We start from the raw sequence: 18767 nt of genomic DNA on the forward strand, positions 1-18767 counted from the left end.
AAGGATAACACTAAAGGTTTTTACTATATTAAGAGAAAGAGGGTGGCTAAGAATAATATGGGACCCTTAAAGACAGACACAGGTGACTTTGAATTGAAAATCAGGAAATGGCAGACTTGCTAAATACTACTTTGTATTGCTCTTCACAGTAGAGGACGAAGATAGGGTGACCAGAGTTACGAGGAAAACTAAAAATAAATCAAGGGGAAGAACTTAGTAGATTTAATATAAGTAAAAAATTAGTAATGGAGAAAATAATGAGACTAAAGATAGACAAATCTCCAGGTCCTGATGGTTTCCACCCCCTTATTAAAAGAAATAGGTGAGGAAATTGTAGATGCTGTCGTCATGATCTTCCAAAACTCTCTTGATTCAGGAATTGGCCCTATGGATTGGAAAATTGCTAATTTCACTCCATTATTTAAGAAGGGTAGGAGAGATAAACTAGGAAATTATAGGCCTATTGGTCTAACGTCTGTTGTGGGGAAATTACTAGAATCTGTTATTAGGGATAGGGTGACAAAACACTTGGACAAATATGAACTGATCAGAGAGATCCAGCGTGGATTTGTAACGGCTAAGCCATTTCTAATGAACCTAGTTGAATTTTTTGAGGTAACTAATGTGGTAAATAATGGAGTGTCTATGGATGTTATTTGTATGGACTTCCAGAAGGCATTCAATAAGGTTCCACATAAGAGACTGTTGTCAAAAATGAGAGCGTGTGGAATTGGAAGCAACCTATTGACATGGGTAGGGAATTGGTTAGGAGGTAGGGATATTGGGTATGTACTCAAATTGGCAGGATGTGACTAGTGGTGTCCCCCAGGGTTCAGTACTAGGGCCTCAGATTTTCACAATATTTATAAATGACTTAGATAAAGGAATAGAAAGCCGTGTATCCAAGTTTGCTGATGACACCAAGTTAGTGGCTCAGTAAATAGTGTAGATGGGAGCAGAAAGTTGCAAAGGGACATTGATAGACACCAAGTGAGTGGGCAAAACTGTGGCAGATGGAGTTCAATGTGGGGAGATGTGAGGTCATCTACTTTGGACCCAAGAAAGATAGATCAAGTATTTTCTAAATGGTGAGAAGCTAGGAACTGTAGATGAGTAGAGATATTTAGGGGTCCAAGTACAGAAATCACAAAGCTAGTGGATAGGTACAAAAAATAATTTTAAAGGCTAATACAACATTGGCCTTTATCTTAAGGGTGCTGGAATGCAAAGGGATTGAAGTTATGTTACAGTTATATAAATCTCTGGTTAGATCCCTCTTAGAATACTGTGTTCAGATCTGGGCATCGCACCTCAGGAAGGATATATTGGTCTTGGAGTGGGTGCAGCGCAGATTTACCTGTTAAGGATGATGGCTACACATACTGTAAGATCCCCAGTTTGTGTCCCCTTTAATCGGTGCTTTATGAAGATTAGTTGTACAATGCTTCATTTTAGAGGGCGAAGAGTGTGCTGATGCCCAAGGAAGGCAAAGTGGTCAACATGTTACCTTGCCTGTCATGGTTAAGGTCATTGAACCTCTTGCAAGACTGGTCTGCAGTTCTGGGGTTAAGAATCGGCACTAAGTGCCAGTACCACCTCCCTCCACATGGCAGAAGACTTTTTTTTTGAGGCTTCCTCCTATGCAGACTCAGCACTCTCTCCTCTGTTCAATCTCTGAGGAGGGTTTGGAAGTTAGACACCCTAAAGTTCTGAGCTTTTCTTTTGTTCTACTTGGAATGCCTTTATCCCTTCTTTGGCTGTCTACAGCAGATCCTCCAGTCGCAGACATTTTTGAAAAGTGGGACAAGAACATTTCCCTCCTTGCCTGCTGCTCCCGGGATCTTCAGCCAGACTTAGATTTTTAAAGGCTGCACCTTAATTTCAAATACCCAGCACATTACTCTGACTTTACACAGGATTTGTGCTGTCAATCATCCAATAGTAATGCAAATGAGCTGACCAACAATTTTAAAAATTCATTCTTGGGGAGTGGGCGTTGTTGGCAAGGCCAGCATTTTATTGCCTATCCCTAGCTGCTGGGAGAGAAACTTGGAGGGGAACTTGGAAGCGATGGTGTTCCCATGCGCCTGCTGCCCTTATCCTTCCAGGTGGTGCGGGATTTGAGAGGAGCTGGCAAAGAAGACTTGGTGACTTGCCACAGTGCATTCTGTACATACTGCAACCACGGTACACAGGTGGTGGAGGGAATGAATATTTAAGCTGGTGGATGGGGTGCAGATCAAGCAGACTACTTTGTCCTGGATGGTGTCGAGTTTCTTGAGTGTTGTTCCAGTTGCACCCATCCAGGTAAGTGGAGAGTATTCCATCACATTCCTGACCAGTGCTCTGTAGGTGGAGAGGCTTTGGGGGAAGTCAGGTGAGCCACTTGCCGCAGAGCTCCAGTCAATTTAGCTCCGTAGACCATTAGCAGATGCACCTCCAGATGCATTGCCACAAATCCAGCAAATTTACTGTATGGAATTTCAAAGCTAATATCCCTCTCAGTTCTGCTATTCTATTCAGCACATTAATATGTAGTTGAAATGCTCGAGCCTGTAGCATGAGAGAGTGTTTAAAGAGATGTACTGTATGGGTAGAAATTGTGGCCCTGAATTTCCGCAGGGTACTACCAATCTCCTGCTCTAACATTGATGGGAGATTGGCAGAATCCTTGAGAACAGCTATAAATGTTCATTTTTAGCAGATTACACCAATTCTCCATGGGTTCTGTTGACAGCTGCCTGGAGAATCCCTGTGGAAATTCCAGGTGTGTAAATTTTCAATTTCTTCAATTGACTATTATGGCATCTTGGAGCTAAATTGTCAAATCAGTGCGAACTCTGACAAATGTGAAAGCAACTGTGTCCACTAAAAACTAAGCAGGTTGCCTATTAAACCGTTAGCAGCCAACAGAGAGCCTTCTTCATCTTAGATGGAATATATTCAAGACAAGTGTTCATCATTTGTGCAATCCAGTCTCCAGGTTGGTGAAATTTCATGTGCATGCATATATGAAACTGTTATGATATTTCAACAAGTGAATATGGTAATACTGCTAATGTAAGTATTTAATCAAATGCAAAGGCATTTCAAATAATGAAACTTTATTAAAGAAATGCAAGAATACACAATCTTAAAATTCAGCATGCTTACAAATTGATAGAAGATTAACCCTTTTCATTACTACATGTAGATTTTCTGGCCACGTACCGAATATTTATCATCTATCAAAAAATAATTAAGCACAATTTCCTCTCCACCCACTAAAACATTCCACTACAAGCCAAAATACAGTGGAGCCCAATTAAGATCAATTCATGTTTCTATGTACAGAAACTGTTTTCACTGCAGTATAAAATATCAAAGCTGTACAATAAAATCCCACCTAAGATTTAACATTTTTAAACTGTTTCCCTTCAAAGGCACCAATCTATGGCACTTAGAAACTGCTGTATCAGTACAGTATTAACCATGTAGAATAGCAATCTCATGATAAAATAAAGATTTTACACTGAACTCTATTATATTAGAAACCTGGGGACATTGATTATTAAATCTTAAGTCAAATTAACTTTCTCTCTGCAACAAACGAATACTGATCTTAACAGGGCACCAGTGTATAATAAAAACACATTTGAAATAGTTTGAAAAGAAAAAGAATATGAATTTGGATCTTCAACACATTTTGAAAATCCACTGTATTTAGATATTTGTAGTAAATGATTAACGTGTAGAAGAACTGCTCATATATGTTGTATGAGTACTGATAGTCATGCTGGATGAGGTGGCATCAAAGCTTCCTCGCCTTGACCCACTTCGTGAACCTGAACGGGAACCCGAACGGGATCCTGAACGAGAATTTGGTCCAGAGAAGCCACCTACATTGTAAGGACTGTTAATTCCTTTAGTAGAGAACGATGCTGCTTCCAACATCCGCAGGCCAGTTTTCTCCTCAACCATAGAACGATCTACTGCCTCTTTATATGAAATCTTCAATTTTGTTTTGGGACAGGTTAGGCATTTTGAACAGCTACTGGTGTCTTGCAGTTTCTGAGCTGTTTTGCCATTAACCAAGCCTCTTCTTACTGCTTCTTCAATGGTGATTCGTCCTGAAACATTTGGTACAACCAGTCCACCTGTAGCAATCTGGTACTCGAGGAAGCGTTGTCCAGCTTCATATGGCAGCCAATTCTCTTGCATTGCTTCTGCTGTAGAAAGCCTTTTTTTGTTCTTCACATCATCAAAACCAACATATGCTTTTTGTGCTGGCTTTAATCTTTTTCCCATGTCTTCCTCAATAATAGCTTGAAATATAGCATCTTGAATGGATAGCTTTTGACCAGTTGCAGGATTTATTATACCTCCTGTACAGGCCTGGGCTTCCAACAACCTCTGCCCCGTAATAGCATCAACAATGTTGCGACGTATGGCTTCAGAAATTGTTATTTTTTCCAATGTTTCAATATCAAATATGGCTGCAATGGGAGTGGAATCATCAAAAGAATCAAAAGAAGTTTTTTTTAAATTTGGCGATGGACTAGGACTCCTGTTTGTTAAACTATTCTGATTACTCCCATTAAATGTATTGATATTAATCTTGTCAGTGAACAAATCTGCAAACTGGGTAAGTGTCATAGTTCCAGAGCGGTAGTCATCTAAACTCTTTTTATCAATTAAACCTTTGTGTACCGACTCTTCAATGTCATACTGGTTCCCAGTTTTTCGGTCAACAACCACTGTTTTTATGGTCCCATCTGATCCTGTAATTGTTATTTCTTCCCACTCTGCCTCCTGTTCAGAAAGTTCTAGAAAAGTCTCATAATCTATCAAGTCTTTGTGGTATGCTTCACGTACTGTCATTTCCTGGTTTGTATCAGGATCTACAATAACAACTCTACGCTTTCTCACTGCGGATGACCTGGAGGTTGTGGTTTCCTTTTTCTTTTGTTTCAGTGGCAACAAACAAAGGCCTGTGGCTTGATCAGTAATACACCGTTCCATTAATTGAAGATAGGTCAGATTTTCTTCTGTGTTGGGATCAAAGAAGCCTTTGGTGTCGTCACTTGGATCAGACAGAATTTCATTCATGTTTTCTTCAAAGTAATTACGTTTGTAAGCAACATCAACTGGCAAACGGTGGCTCTTGTTGGGATCAATAATTCCACCAGTTGCAATTTGGGCTTCCAGCAAGCGAACTCCATGAGTGTGTTCAATCAGGCCTTTTCTCATTGCCTGAAACAATGAGATGATGTTCCCAGTTTCAGGATCTCTGTAACCAGTAACAGCCCTTTCTGCTGAAAGAAGTTTATTTGTGAATTCTCGACCTATAATTCCTTTTGCAGTAGCAGCCTCAACGGTCAGCTTTTGGTTATTGACTGGATCAATTATATAACCTGTGGCTGCCTGAGCTTCCAGAAGCTCAAGCGCTGTGCCCTGTCTGAGCAAGCCCTTCTTCATGGCATGGTAGACTGGAAGCTTCTCCTTTGTGGCTTCAACATACACTCCGGAAATGCTACTGTTGCCTTGCAGGTAGCCCCTATACTGGTTACTGACTTCCTCTACTGTTAAGCTTCCATGTTCAAGGGCTGTAGCTGTGCCTTGATCTATAACCTGGGCCTCCACAAGACTCTCTATTGACACTGGTGCTCTAATCCCTGGTAATGTTATTTCTGTTTTTTGCACTGGCAAAAGAAGCAAGTCTGTTCCAGGATCTGTTCTACAGGCTAACTTTAGCTGTTGATAGGAAACTTTTGTATTTGTATTTGGGTCAACAAAGACTTTTGAATCATCAAAAGGAGTGGTAAGCGTTTGATACATTTCTGCATCAATCAGCCCACGTTTATATGCCAGCTCTTTTGGTAAATATACGCTGTTCATTGCATCAATTATTCCACCTGCTGCAATCTGCGCTCCAAACAGGCGAAGACCTGTCTCTCTGTCAACAATATCTTTTTTCATTGCTTCATACAGTGAGATGACTTTTCCTGTAAATGGGTCTTTAAACCCAGTTGCAGCCTTCTCCGCTACCAGAAGTTTGTCTCGGTCTTTATAGTCAACAAGGCCCACTGCAACAGCTTCATCCACAGTCATCTTTTTGTTTTTGTTTGGATCAGTGATGAAGCCAGTAGCTGCCTGTGCTTCTAAAAGTGACACGGCCACATCGGGAGTAAGAATATTCTTTTTCATTGCTTCCGACATTGAAAGTTTTTCTCCATTTTTCTGTGAGTAGACTCCAGCTATGTTCTCCAACCCATGAAGATTCAATTTAATGTCATTGGAAATGTCCATCACTGTTTTTTGTCCTCTTAGTAGCTGATCTAAAGTTGATTTATCAATAAGGTGACAATCATACAACTGGTTTGCTGTAACCTTTTTACGGACTCCATCAAACAAAAGTTTTGCAGAATCTACCATAACTATATCACCTGTCTGAGTCGTCTTGTTGAATGTTGGTGGTTCCTGACTGAGTTTTTCAATTTCTAATTGTGTTTTAATACGCAGCTCTTCTAGCTCGGATCTCTTTGCTCTTTCACTTTCCTCATGTTTCCGTCTGTATCTTTCTTCGGTCATTCTCAGTTCTGTTTGCAGTCTGTCAATTTCAGCTTTCAAACGCTCAAACTCACTGCTTGACTTTCCCTTTTCTAGCTGTAGCATTTCTGTTTGACTCTTCCAGTAACTTAGATCAGTTCTGACCACATCATTTTCATCCTGAAGTCGCTGCTTCAAGCGGGATTCAGCTTCTAGCAGTGCCTTTATTCGACTTAGTTCATCTTCATAATGTTGAAGTCTTGATTTATCCTGCTCCAAGAGTTTGATCTTCAGTAGGAGAGATTCCTTTTCTTGCAAAATGTCTTTATGAGCAGAATGTGTCTGCTGAATCATATTAGTTGCCTAAATGTCAAGGTAGAAGATAAATATTATTTTTTCACATTTCAATATTTTAATCTTTAAAGGCAACAAAATTAAGATTTTTAAAATGGTTATTTTAAACCAGATTTTATAAATTTGCTAATATCATAACCCAATAACAAAATTATTCTTTAAACAGATTCCTAAATTTCAAGCCGCTATTATCTTACTTTACTTTGACTATTCACTATCTTATACACTTCCTTAATTTCAAGTTTGCCCTAAAGAGGTGAGTCTTTCAAGTGGGGAATCAAGTTATTGCATGTTATGAATCTCAAAATTATTTCTCTTGTTGATTAGTGTTATCCGTTTATAATATCACAATATGAAAAAACAGGTAATTATAAAGCAAATTTATTGAAATGTTTTAATATATGGTAATATTATATGATATCATCAGAATGATTGCTTGGCAAATTCAAAGACAAGAAAGAACTGGAGGCTGTATTGAAGATTTTTTCAAAAATTTAAAAGAAAGGCTTTTACTAAGTCATGGTAACAAGTTTAGGCAGAAGAGAGGGGTGAGCCCATTTTAGGCAATCTCTCTTATTTGAGCCATTAGCAGGCTTACTGCCACTGCCCCATCATATACAACCACCCGTCTTCTGCCAGTAGCTGGGTTTGCTGCTATTTCACCTGGAAGGCAGTGAAATTGCAGTTGGCCCGCCCGACCCATTTTCCTCCTTCTTCTGGATGATATATAGCAGGAGAATACAAGTCTCAAATTATTCTTCCTTCCAAGACAGACAACCAAGTTGGAGGTAATTCTCCAAGTTTGCACTGCTGCCAAAGAAACTTCCCCACTTCAGGTAGATATTGGAAAATTGTAGCGGCATATGCATGATTTCCTGGTGTATGCTAACAGTGCGCTAGGTTCCTCAGCACCAGCATCCATTTGGAAAATTTGGTCTATTTGTGTGTGTGCGCCGAACTAAGAATTGACTATAATCAACCACAGCAAGAAAGGCCTGTTTGAAAAAAATATAGCTAGGTAATGTTCAAATTGATCAAGGTGACAAGAATATATTTTATGGAAAACCATGGAAAAGGTATGATTACCTACCTGGTAGATATTTGGATGGATAAGCAACTTATACATACAACTAGACTAAGCCCAGGTTACTGATAAGAATAACACAAGGGATATCCCTTAGGCGGTTTTGAGCATCAGTGATATAGGTTCTGCAATCCTACCTCCTACACCTTTTAAAAGCATTCTCAACATTTTCATTTATTTTTCTTCCTACAATAAGGTAAACATATACCACCATACAATATGATAATGATAAATGATGCTAACTACAGTAGAATATGTGTATCCTTTCATCCTTAAAGATAGCAGAGGCTAGCTGGATGACTCAGGAAGTGCAGTACATGAAGGATATGTTCCATTTAAATAATAAAGAAAACTCTTGCATCCTCCGTATAACACTTGAGATTTTTCCTACATGGAAGAGTGTGGAACTTTTGCAGTGAGGCACAATACCTGAATTTAGAACTGATCTACCAAACAACAATATGCCCTAGAAGATAGGTCCATGCACTAGTGTTTGGTAAAGGTGTTGTACCATTGGTGGTTGTTTGGATTGGTCTTTCAGGTTCCTTTTATCAGCATGGACACAAGTTCCTCCAGGGATTGTTCTGACAAGAAAAGGTTGAAAACTGATATTTCTACCATATGTTCCTGAATAGAGCTTAATTGAAGACCTAAAATCAGATACATAATGAGCCATGTCACTAAGGTAAGAGGCAGAGGAAGGATTTCAGTTTGCATCCCTGCAGAATGTTAGACTCCAGTGATCATCAAACAGCCAGGAAAGAATCTTCTATCTGCAGCAGATGTGGTAATAAATGCTAGGGTTGGGTGAGGGAAAGAGACAACTGCAAAAGGAGTTCCAGTTGAAGAAATCTCATGAAAAGTCTCAGGTCCTGAGCTATCATGATGCCACTTAGGTCAGATAGAATCCTTACAATTGGTTTCCTGATGATTCTCAGTACAAAGAGAATTATTAGTCTCCTTTTGGAGGGCCAGAAAGCAATGTTGGAACCGGAGTATTCCTAGGGCATTTGGGAAACAAGCATTCATCCAGTCAGGTATTGCAAAAGTTGACTCAAGAGAGAATCCTGATGAGCCAGTCATCTAAATGTGGTGAGATGTACAGGTGCTGTAGCCTTAGTGATGTGTAATAGATGTATGGTGAATGGAATTGCTGATGGCCAAGGTGCTATAGCATGCAGACAGCACTGGCTGCGGACATCTGCTCAAGTAAACCTAAGGGTTAACTTTAAGTGTCAGCCAATTCTCAGAAACTCTATAGCTAGGCAGAATTGCAACAGGTTTAAATAAATTAACCATAGGACAAAGAAGTTGTCCATTGTAACATGTCTAGATAATATATACGAAAAGGACAAAGATGATGTAATTGACCTTTGCTAATCATTGTGAAGTTCTGCTATTGTTCTGTAGGTAGCCTTATATGGAAAATGTTTTTCCTACATTACAACAGTGACTACACTTCAAAAGTACTTCACTGGCTGTATTGTGCTTTGGGACGTCCTGAGGTCGTGAAATGCGCTATATAAATGCAAGTTCTTTCTCTTTTGACATGATCATGCAATGGACAGATGTACTGAGCTAAAGGTTAACAGGAAACCAATAGTCATGTACCCCCTTAACGGGTTGATAAAAACAGGGATTGTAATTATAACCGTTTCCTGAAAGTGCTAAGCTGACATGACTTGACGTTAAAGAGTTGTAGAAGGGGGGGATGTCAAAGGACTGTATAAAAGGAAGCATATTGTAATAGGATTTTTGATTTCGACCCGGGAAGACGGAGCTCAGGACTGTAACTCAAAACTCATTGTAACCCCAAGCAGATTAGCTTGGTTGCGAGTACTACTTTTAATAAATTTTGAACTTATGAACATGTAGTCTTTGGTGTCCTCATTTGAACTCTCAATAATTAGAGACTTGCTAGTTAACATTAGCACCTCAGTTGGGACATCAGACTTGTGAATCATTAAGGACGGACTGCAAAGGTAGCAACCTGACAATAGTACTTTGAGACTTCTACCGACTACAATGTTACTTATGGGTTACAGGAATTAGCCATCGCAGACAAATCTAACTTCGATAAACGTATTGAACAATTTGTCCTTGAGCATCAAGGAATGGACTTTGTGTTGGATGCTGACAGACACAAGGACCTCTTTGATGAGGAATCAAAAAAGTTGTTAAGCCACAAGGGGGAAAAAAAGGGTCTATATATGACCTGTAAGGCCCTTATGAAACAATTAGAACAATGTAATAATTTAAAGAACAATACTCCGCAGAGGAAGAGAAAGGTTCAGGATGAGAAGAAAACAATAGAAGTCTTTAATGTTTCTCTCGCTCATCAATTACAGGAGATGAAACAGAAGCTTTAGTAGCAAAAAAACGAGCAATTTAAAGAATGTGAGCACCAACGAGAAGATGTAAAAAGAAAAAAGATTTGAATTTATATAGCACCTTCCATGACGTCCCGAAGTGCTATACAGCCAAATGAAGTACTTTTGACGTGTAGTCGCTGTTGTAATGCAGGAAAAGCTGCAGCCAATTTGCGCACAGCAGCTCCCACAAACAGCAATGAGATAATGACCAGATAATCTGTTTGTCTTTTAAGCGATGTCGGTTGAGGAATAAATATTGGCCAGGACACTCGGGAGAACTCCCCTGCTCTTCTTCGCATAGTACCATGGGATCTTTTACATCCATCTGATGGGGCCTCAGTTTAATGTCTCATTCGAAAGACGGCACTCCCTCAGTACTGCACTGAGGTGTCAGCTAGGTTCTCTGGAGTGGGGCTTGAACCCACAACTTTTTGAACTCAGGAGGCGAGTGTGCTACCACTGGACCATGGCTGACACACGTGTAAGTAATGTTAACTCGGCCCTAACACACAATCTGGAAGAGACAAAAGAATCATGGTAAGGCCTCAAAACAGTGCAATTGGAAAATGAAAAATTGAAGGAAAAAGTAACAGATCTAAAAGGCGCTTGTAATGTTTTACAGGAACAATTATCCAAGATGGGACAAGGGGCACCATTGGACCACTATGAGTGTAGGAGATGTTGTAAAAAATTACAGGGTCAACTTATACCATGTATGGTATTTAACAACAAAGTTAGTCAGACAAGATATTTACAGGGGGTTGAAAAAGGAAAACCCCACTAAATGAGAGAGGCTTTGTGTTTACCTGTCAGAAATCGTTAAGTGGATATAACTTTCACGTGAAGCCTAAATTTTAATCGTAGTCATGATTAAGAAAATACTGTACAAGATTAACTAACAACTATTCATGTAACTGATTAAATATTGAAGATTAATCAAGGATTGAATATTATTTGAACAAAATATGTCTTTGATGCATTAGAGTACTTGTATCTGGCCAGCTTGGGCTCCCTCTACACCAAGGAAATGATCTAATTGGCAATATTTGGTGCCCAATACAAGAAGTCACTGGATAAAAAAATAATAAAAGGAAGAAAACAAATAATTGAACTACAATTAGTAAGACTAAGTTTAATAGAGAACAGAGGTTACAAAATGACATCCTGGAATGTGAAAGGAGGATAAATGTTTTTTTTAAACTAAGAATTTGAGATTTAACCTGTGTTTCTTTTATCACATTGCAGATGCCCTAACTATAATCTTTCAAAGTTCTCTAGATTCAGGAACTGTCCCTCTAGATTGGAAAATTGCACATGTCACTCCACTTTTTAAGAAAGGAGAAAGAGGGAAACCAGGGAATTATAGACCAGTTAGCTGTTGTGGGGAAAATGCTGGAGTCTATAATTAAGGATAGGGTGACTGAACACCGAGAATTTTCAGTTAATCAGAGAGAGCCAGCATGGACTTGTGAAAGGTAGGTCGTGTCTGATAAACCTGATGAAATTTTTTGAAGATGTGACTAAAGTAGTGGACAGGGAAATGTCAATGGATGTTATTTATATGGACTTCCAGAAGGCATCTGATAAAGTCCCACATAAGAGACTGTTAGCTAAGATAGAAGCCCATGGAAGCGAGGGAAAAGTACAGGCTTGGTTAGGAAGTTGGCTGAGCGAAAGGCGACAGAGAGTAGGGATAATGGGTAGGTACTCACATTGGCAGGATGTGACTAGTGGAGTCCCACAGGGATCTGTCTTGGGGGCCTCAATTATTCACAATATTTATTAACGACTTAGATGAAGGCATAGAAAGTCTCATATCTAAGTTTGCTGATGACACAAAGATTGGTGGCATTGTAAGCAGTGTAGATGAAAACATAAAATTACAAAGCGATATTGATAGATTAGGTGAATGGGCAGAGCTGTGGCAAATGGAATTCACTGTAGACAAATGTGAGGTCATCCACTTTGGATCAAAAAAGGATAGAACAGGGTACTGTCTAAATGGTAAAAAGTTAAAAACGGTGGGCAGTTCTGGGCACCACACCTTCGGAAGGACATATTGGCCTTGAAGGGAGTGCAGCATAGGTTTACTAGAATGATACCAGGACTTCAAGGGTTAAGTTACAAGGAGAGATTACACAAATTGGGGTTGTATTCTCTGGAGTTTAGAAAGTTAAGGGGTGATCTGATCGAAGTTTATAAGATATTAAGGGGAACAGATAGCGTGGATAGAGAGAAACTATTTCCGCTGGTTGGGGATTTTAGGAGTAGGGGGCAGTGTCTAAAAATTAGAGCCAGACCTTTCAGGAGTGAGATTAGAAAACATTTCTACACACAAAGGGTGGTAGAAGTTTGGAACTCTCTTCCGCAAACGGCAATTGATACTAGCTCAATTGCTAAATTTAAATCGGAGATGGATAGCTTTTTGGCAACCAAAGGTATTAAGGGATATGGGCCAAAGGCAGGTATATGGAGTTAGATCACAGATCAGCCATGATCTTATCAAATGGTGGAGCAGGCACGAGGGGCTGAATGGCCTCCTCCTGTTCCTATGTTCCGGTCAGATTTTAATTTCCTACTGATACATGTTCTTCAATATTGGAACTTGTTTTACTTGTTTAGTTATACATTGTACTTGTGATGCTGTCATTTGAGGTAACAATGTCAGCAGTAAGTATGTAATATATTAAACATCTCTGTGAAACATGTAATTCTGGTAATGTCAAGAAACTTTTATGTCTTAACTAATAGTGTTTAAAAATGGGCCCTATATTCAAAATTGAAGCAGCCATTTAAGTTGAAATTTATTTGGCAACATTCATCTGCACTTGACTGGGCAAATTTTGCCTGTGACTTTAATTGCATCTTGATCCTGGTGCAAGTTTATTTTACATTAAATTTATTATAGCGGTTTTCATAAATCCACAGGATGCATTATTCCACCATTAAATACAGATGAAGTAAGAAAAAAAAATAAAAAGGAGTTTAAGGAATTACAGACTTACAGAATCATGTCCTATTTTATGTAGATAATTTGGTCAATTTTGTGTACTATTCCTTTAAATTTACTCACAAATAGGGAAGCGCTGTCTGACGCAGCTTGCTTTCTAGACTGCTTGCACTGTGACTGTTATACTGTGATTAGTATATAGAACATGCTACCAAATGGAGTTGAGATGAATAGCCTAGATACATTTACAGGGAAGCTGGATAAGTACATGAGGGAGAAAGGAATGGAAGGATATGTTGATAGGGTGAGATGAAGTAAGGTCGGAGGAGGCTCATATGCAGCATAAACATGGCCTGTTTTTGTGCTGTACATTCTATGTATGTTATATGGAAATATGCAACCTTAATGTTTATTATGGCCACAGTCTACCAGACATTCTGACTGGATTTTAAAGAGAAGAATTGGTGTTTTGCATTTCAATCACAGACTGAATATGGGTAATAACTGATATTTTGGTTAAGAAATAGCACAAGGAACAGAGGGGCCGAAGTTCCTTGGGTGATCTGCCAGTCTCCCACTATAACTCAGGTGGGAGACAGAACACCCGACCCCCACTCCCTAAAAACAGTGGAGACCTGCTCATGCCAGGTCTCTACTCTTTCCAGGAATTTATGACTTGCCTTGTAAGGGGTGGATCCTCCATCAAGGAATCAGAGCCAGGGGCTGGGACTCCCTACACTGAGACTTCCTGCGCCACTTGGCTCAGTTGGGACCTGGCGTATCTGTGGAGATGGATATGCCAAGGGCATTGAGGCGTGCCGGTCTCCAAATGAGCAAAAGTGGACTCCATCAGTGGAGTCCAGGCCAGGACAACAGCTGGATCCCTGAAGAGTGAGACATTTAAAAAGCAGATTTGCTTATTGTCCCCTTTACTCAGGGGCGAAGGGGGATGTAGCCTAGATCGGTCACCAAGCCAAAACCCTCCCCCCAACCCAACCATGGTAATTGGGCACCAGAAACATGCCTGTTTTGGCGCTTGTGCCTGCCTGCTCCATGCTAATTAGATGCTTTCCCAATGATCCTACAAACTTCAGCGGGATTAGGGCACTCATGAGCACGATCCTGGATTAGGGGTAATATATTAACATGGACTGAGGATTGGTTAACAGTCAAAAAACAAAGTAGGAATAAACGGATCATTTTCAGTTGGCAGGTCGTAACTAGTGGGGTGCCGCAAGGATCAGTGCTTCGGCCTCAGCTGTTACAATATACGAGGGGCCAGAAATCGCATACAGCAGCGTGGCAACGCTCACCGCAGCTCCTTCAAATTAAATTAATGAAAATTCTTACTGCGAGGTGATCTCATTGAAATATATAAAATTCTGAGAGGGCTTGACAGAGTAGATGCTGAGATGCTGTTTCCCCTGGCTGGAGAGTCCAGAACTAAAGTCATAGTCTCTAGATAAAAGACCGAGATGAGGAAAAATTTCTCCATTCAGAGAGTGGCATGGAATTGCTTGATTTTGAAGTTTAAAAAAATTGTGCGCTATCAACCCAGCCTCTGAGCAGCGTGAGTTGACACGCGTGGAACAGTCTGGAAGAATGGAAGACACGCCCACAAAATCTGTCAGGAAGAGAAGTCACACCCACAGAATCAGGCTGCATTGCTCAAGCAGGCAAGCAGACTTCATTCATTTAAAGTTAGTATTCTGGATGTCATTGTAAATAAAAATTTTAATTTTGTTTTATAAAAAGCCAAATAAATAATTGAATTAAATTGAAGAGACAGAAGGGAAAAATAAAAAAATCAGTTTTTTTTTATTTTAATTTTTTTTAATGACCAAAAACTATTAAAAATAAGGAGTAATATGAGGCTCCACATTTTTAAAAGTTAATTTTTAGATGTTTGGCTATCATTAAGACTAACCGCGCTTTTAAAACTTAGTTTAGACCTGTATTTTTAAGCATACCTGTTTGGTGGCGGAATTAGTTACTTTCCAGCTGGGCAGATGAGCAAGTTTGGGATTTTTCAATGATTTCTCTGATTACAGCGTGCAATGGTCCATTAATTCAAAGCTGAAAAATTGCTGGCGAACCAATAGGAGCGCTGTTGAGCTCCTCCGTCATTTCAGAAGCAGTTTCTGTCCCATCATTGATTAGATGAGGGGATCAAGTGTAATATATCCAAGCTTGCTGACAATACAAATCTAGGTGGGAAAGTAAGCTGTGGGGAGGACACAAAGAGGCTGCAAAGAGATTATAGACAGGTTAAGTGAGTGAATGAGAAGGTGGCAGAGGAGTATAATGTGAAATTGATGGAGATGGAGAAATGTGAAATTATCTATGTGAAATTATGGTAGGAATAGAAAAGCAGAATATTTTTTAAAAAGGTGAGAGACTAAGAAATGTTGGTATTGAGAGGGATTTGGGTGTCCTTGTACATGAATCACACAATGTTAACATGCAGGTACAGCAAGCAATTAGGAAGGCAAATGGTATGTTGGCCTTTATTACAAGAGGGTTGGAGTATAAGAGTAAGGAGGTCTTGCTCCAATTATATATGGCTCTGGTGAGACCACACCTGAAGTACTGTGTACAGTTTTGGTCTCCTTACCTAAGGAAGGATATACTTGCATTAGTGGGGGTGCAACGAAGGGTCACTAGATTGATTCCTGGGATGAGAGGGTTGTTCTATGAGGACAGATTAATTAGAATGGGCCTATATGCTCCAGAGTTTTTTCTAAATTCGTTCATGGGATGTGGGTGTTGCTGGCGAGGCCGGCATTTATTGCCCATCCCTAATTGCCCTTGAGAAGGTGGTGAGCCACCTTCTTGAACCGCTGCAGTCCGTGTGGTGAAGGTTCTCCCACAATGCTGTTAGGAAGTGAGTTCCAGGATTTTGAACCAGCAACGATGAAGGAACGGCAATATATTTCCAAGTCGGGATGGTGTGTGACTTGGAGGGGAACGTGCAGGTGGTGTTGTTCCCATGTACCTGCTGCTCTTGTCCTTCTAGGTGGTAGAGGTCGCGAGATTGGGAGGTGCTGTCGAAGAAGCCTTGGCGGGTTGTTGCAGTGCATCCTGTGGATGGTATACACTGCAGCCACTGTGCACCGGTGGTGAAAGGAGTGAATGTTTAGGGTGGTGGATTGGGTGCCAATCAAGCGGGCTGCTTTGTCCTGGATGGTATTGAGCTTCTTGAGTGTTGTTGGAGCTGCACTTATCCAGGCAAGTGGAGAGTATTCCATCACACTCCTGACCTGTGCCTTGTAGATGGTGGAAAGGCTCTGGGGAGTCAGGAGGTAAGTCACTCGCCGCAGAATACCCAGCCTCTGACCTGCTCTTGTAGCCACAGTATTTATATGGCTGGTCCAGTTATGTTTCTGGTCAATGGTGACCCCCGGGATGTTGATGGTGGGGGATTCGGCGATGGTAATGCCGTTGAATGTCAACGGGAGGTGGTTAGACTCTTCCTTGTTGGAGATGGTTATTGCCTGGCACTTGTCTGACGCGAATGTTACTTGCCACTTATGAGCACAAGCCTGGATGTTGTCCAGGTCTTGCTGCATGCGGGCTTGGACTGCTTCATTATTTGAGGGGTAGCGAATGGAACTGAACACTGCAATCATCAGCGAACATCCCCATTTCTGACCTTATGATGGAGGGAAGGTCATTGATGAAGCAGCTGAAGATGGTTGGGCCTAGGACACTGCCCTGAGGAAGAATGAGAGGTGATCTCATTGAAATATATAAAATTCTTAGAGGGCTTGACAGGGTAGATGCTGAGAGGCTGTTTCCCCTGACTGGAGAGTCTGGAACTAAAGTCATAGTCTCAAGATAAAGGACCGAAATGAGGAAAAACTTTTTCACTCAGTTGTGATTCTTTGGAATTCTCTACCCCTGTGGATGCTCAGTTGTTGAGTATATTCAAGATTGAGATCAATAGATTTTTGGACACTAAGGGAATCAAGGGATATGGGGATAGGGCAGAAAAGTGGAGTTAAGATAGAAGATCAGCCATGATCTTAATGAATGGCGAAGCAGGCTCGAGGGGTCATTTGGCCTATTCCTGCTCCTATTTCTAATGGTTGTTACAACCACAAGATCACGTGTTGAGGAATTCTGGGGCTATATTTTTTTAAATTGCATAGGCATATAGTTAATATAATGATGTTCAACAGCACAATCCTTAACCAATCACACTAGGACCTATTTAAAATGTAACCCCTGGGAATTTGGAGAACTTTAATGTCAAATGGTGTTGATTAGCTAACTGACTTGCCTCTAAAAGGCAATGGATATTCCCATGCAGTTATAGGCAACTCTTTCCACCCCTTCCCCCATCCCAGTGAGTGTATGGGGCAACAGAATCAATGCTAAAATATGTAAGCTGAGGAACGTTTACCATGTAAAGTTTGTGAGAGCTCCATTTCGGCTATTACCTTGTTTTGGATAGGTAAGAATTGATAGATATGTTAATTTCCTCACCTCTTTGTGAAAGAATGTGGACAATGATTTTGCGTTCGGAACTGACTTAATTCCCTATATCAAAACGGCCCATCTCCTCAGACTCAGATGATGATGAGAAGCAAAATCTGAGTCCAAAGACCATGCCCAGATATGTGGGAGGAGTGAACTCTGCTACTTCAAGAATAAGATCTTTGGATTCCTGCCATATGGTCTCAGAGCTGATAAAAGGTTCTTTCCTTGGATAAGGTGGGTATTACAGTCCACAAGATCCCAAATCATAGGGATATCTGCCAGAAATCCATCCTTCATTCTGTCCACAGAAGAAATCAATATCTTGTATTGGATAAACGGGATACTGGGACGCTTTGCTGCTATCCTTTGGCCTAGCATCAATGTAACATCAAGCTGGACAAATCCTGACTACTAAACTGAATAGTTAGTAGCACGTTGGAAATTCTACAAAAAGTGAAACCCTTAGAGCTTTGTAGATGTATAGGCCAAGTCTTGACTCCAGCAGCCACCAGCAAGAATACATTCACTACAAAGATCTCAACACCAAACAGTAGAAAGACAGGTCATGAATCTCTACTCTAACTACTTACTTCAATGCTCCTTGGGTTTCATTGTCTTTGCTATCTCATTGATTAAGGATTAGACAATGGTCATGCCATATTTAGCTGAAGCAGAACAGACATCTCAGGTGGTTGTTGAGGATCAAAAGGATTCATAAGCACCTAAAACCCACTTGCCCTGTTGGAGATTCCTTTCCTTTTTATACTAAATAACTTTGAGAAAACTTGATGTTGGCTTCTTCAATAAAAAAAATGTACCTGGGACTGCAATGGGGAAAAAAATGCGCTAGCAATCGTGGGGCTTCTCTAGATCTCCCGCTGTAACATTAGCAGAAACCACAGATAAAAGGCGTCAAAGTCCATTTCTCCGGGATTTCTGTCAATCTTCCGCCAAAGTTACGGTATGAAATCAGGGAACTCCCATGGGTAATTCTACC

General features: G+C 40.4%; 1 protein-coding gene across 2 annotated transcripts in view; it reads right to left on the minus strand.

The window, feature by feature from the left end:
* Window positions 1-3087: 3087 nt before the first annotated feature.
* The window catches only part of dspa (desmoplakin a), a 90254-nt gene continuing 74574 nt past the window's right edge, over window positions 3088-18767 (minus strand). For both annotated transcript variants that reach the window (XM_067981971.1, XM_067981972.1), the window contains one exon: window positions 3088-6891. In XM_067981971.1, the coding sequence (XP_067838072.1) occupies window positions 3724-6891 (3168 nt within the window). In that variant the 3' untranslated portion in view covers window positions 3088-3723. The remainder of the gene's footprint in view (window positions 6892-18767) is intronic.

Source organism: Heptranchias perlo, chromosome 3 (assembly GCF_035084215.1).
Source record: "Heptranchias perlo isolate sHepPer1 chromosome 3, sHepPer1.hap1, whole genome shotgun sequence".
NCBI lineage: Eukaryota > Metazoa > Chordata > Chondrichthyes > Hexanchiformes > Hexanchidae > Heptranchias > Heptranchias perlo.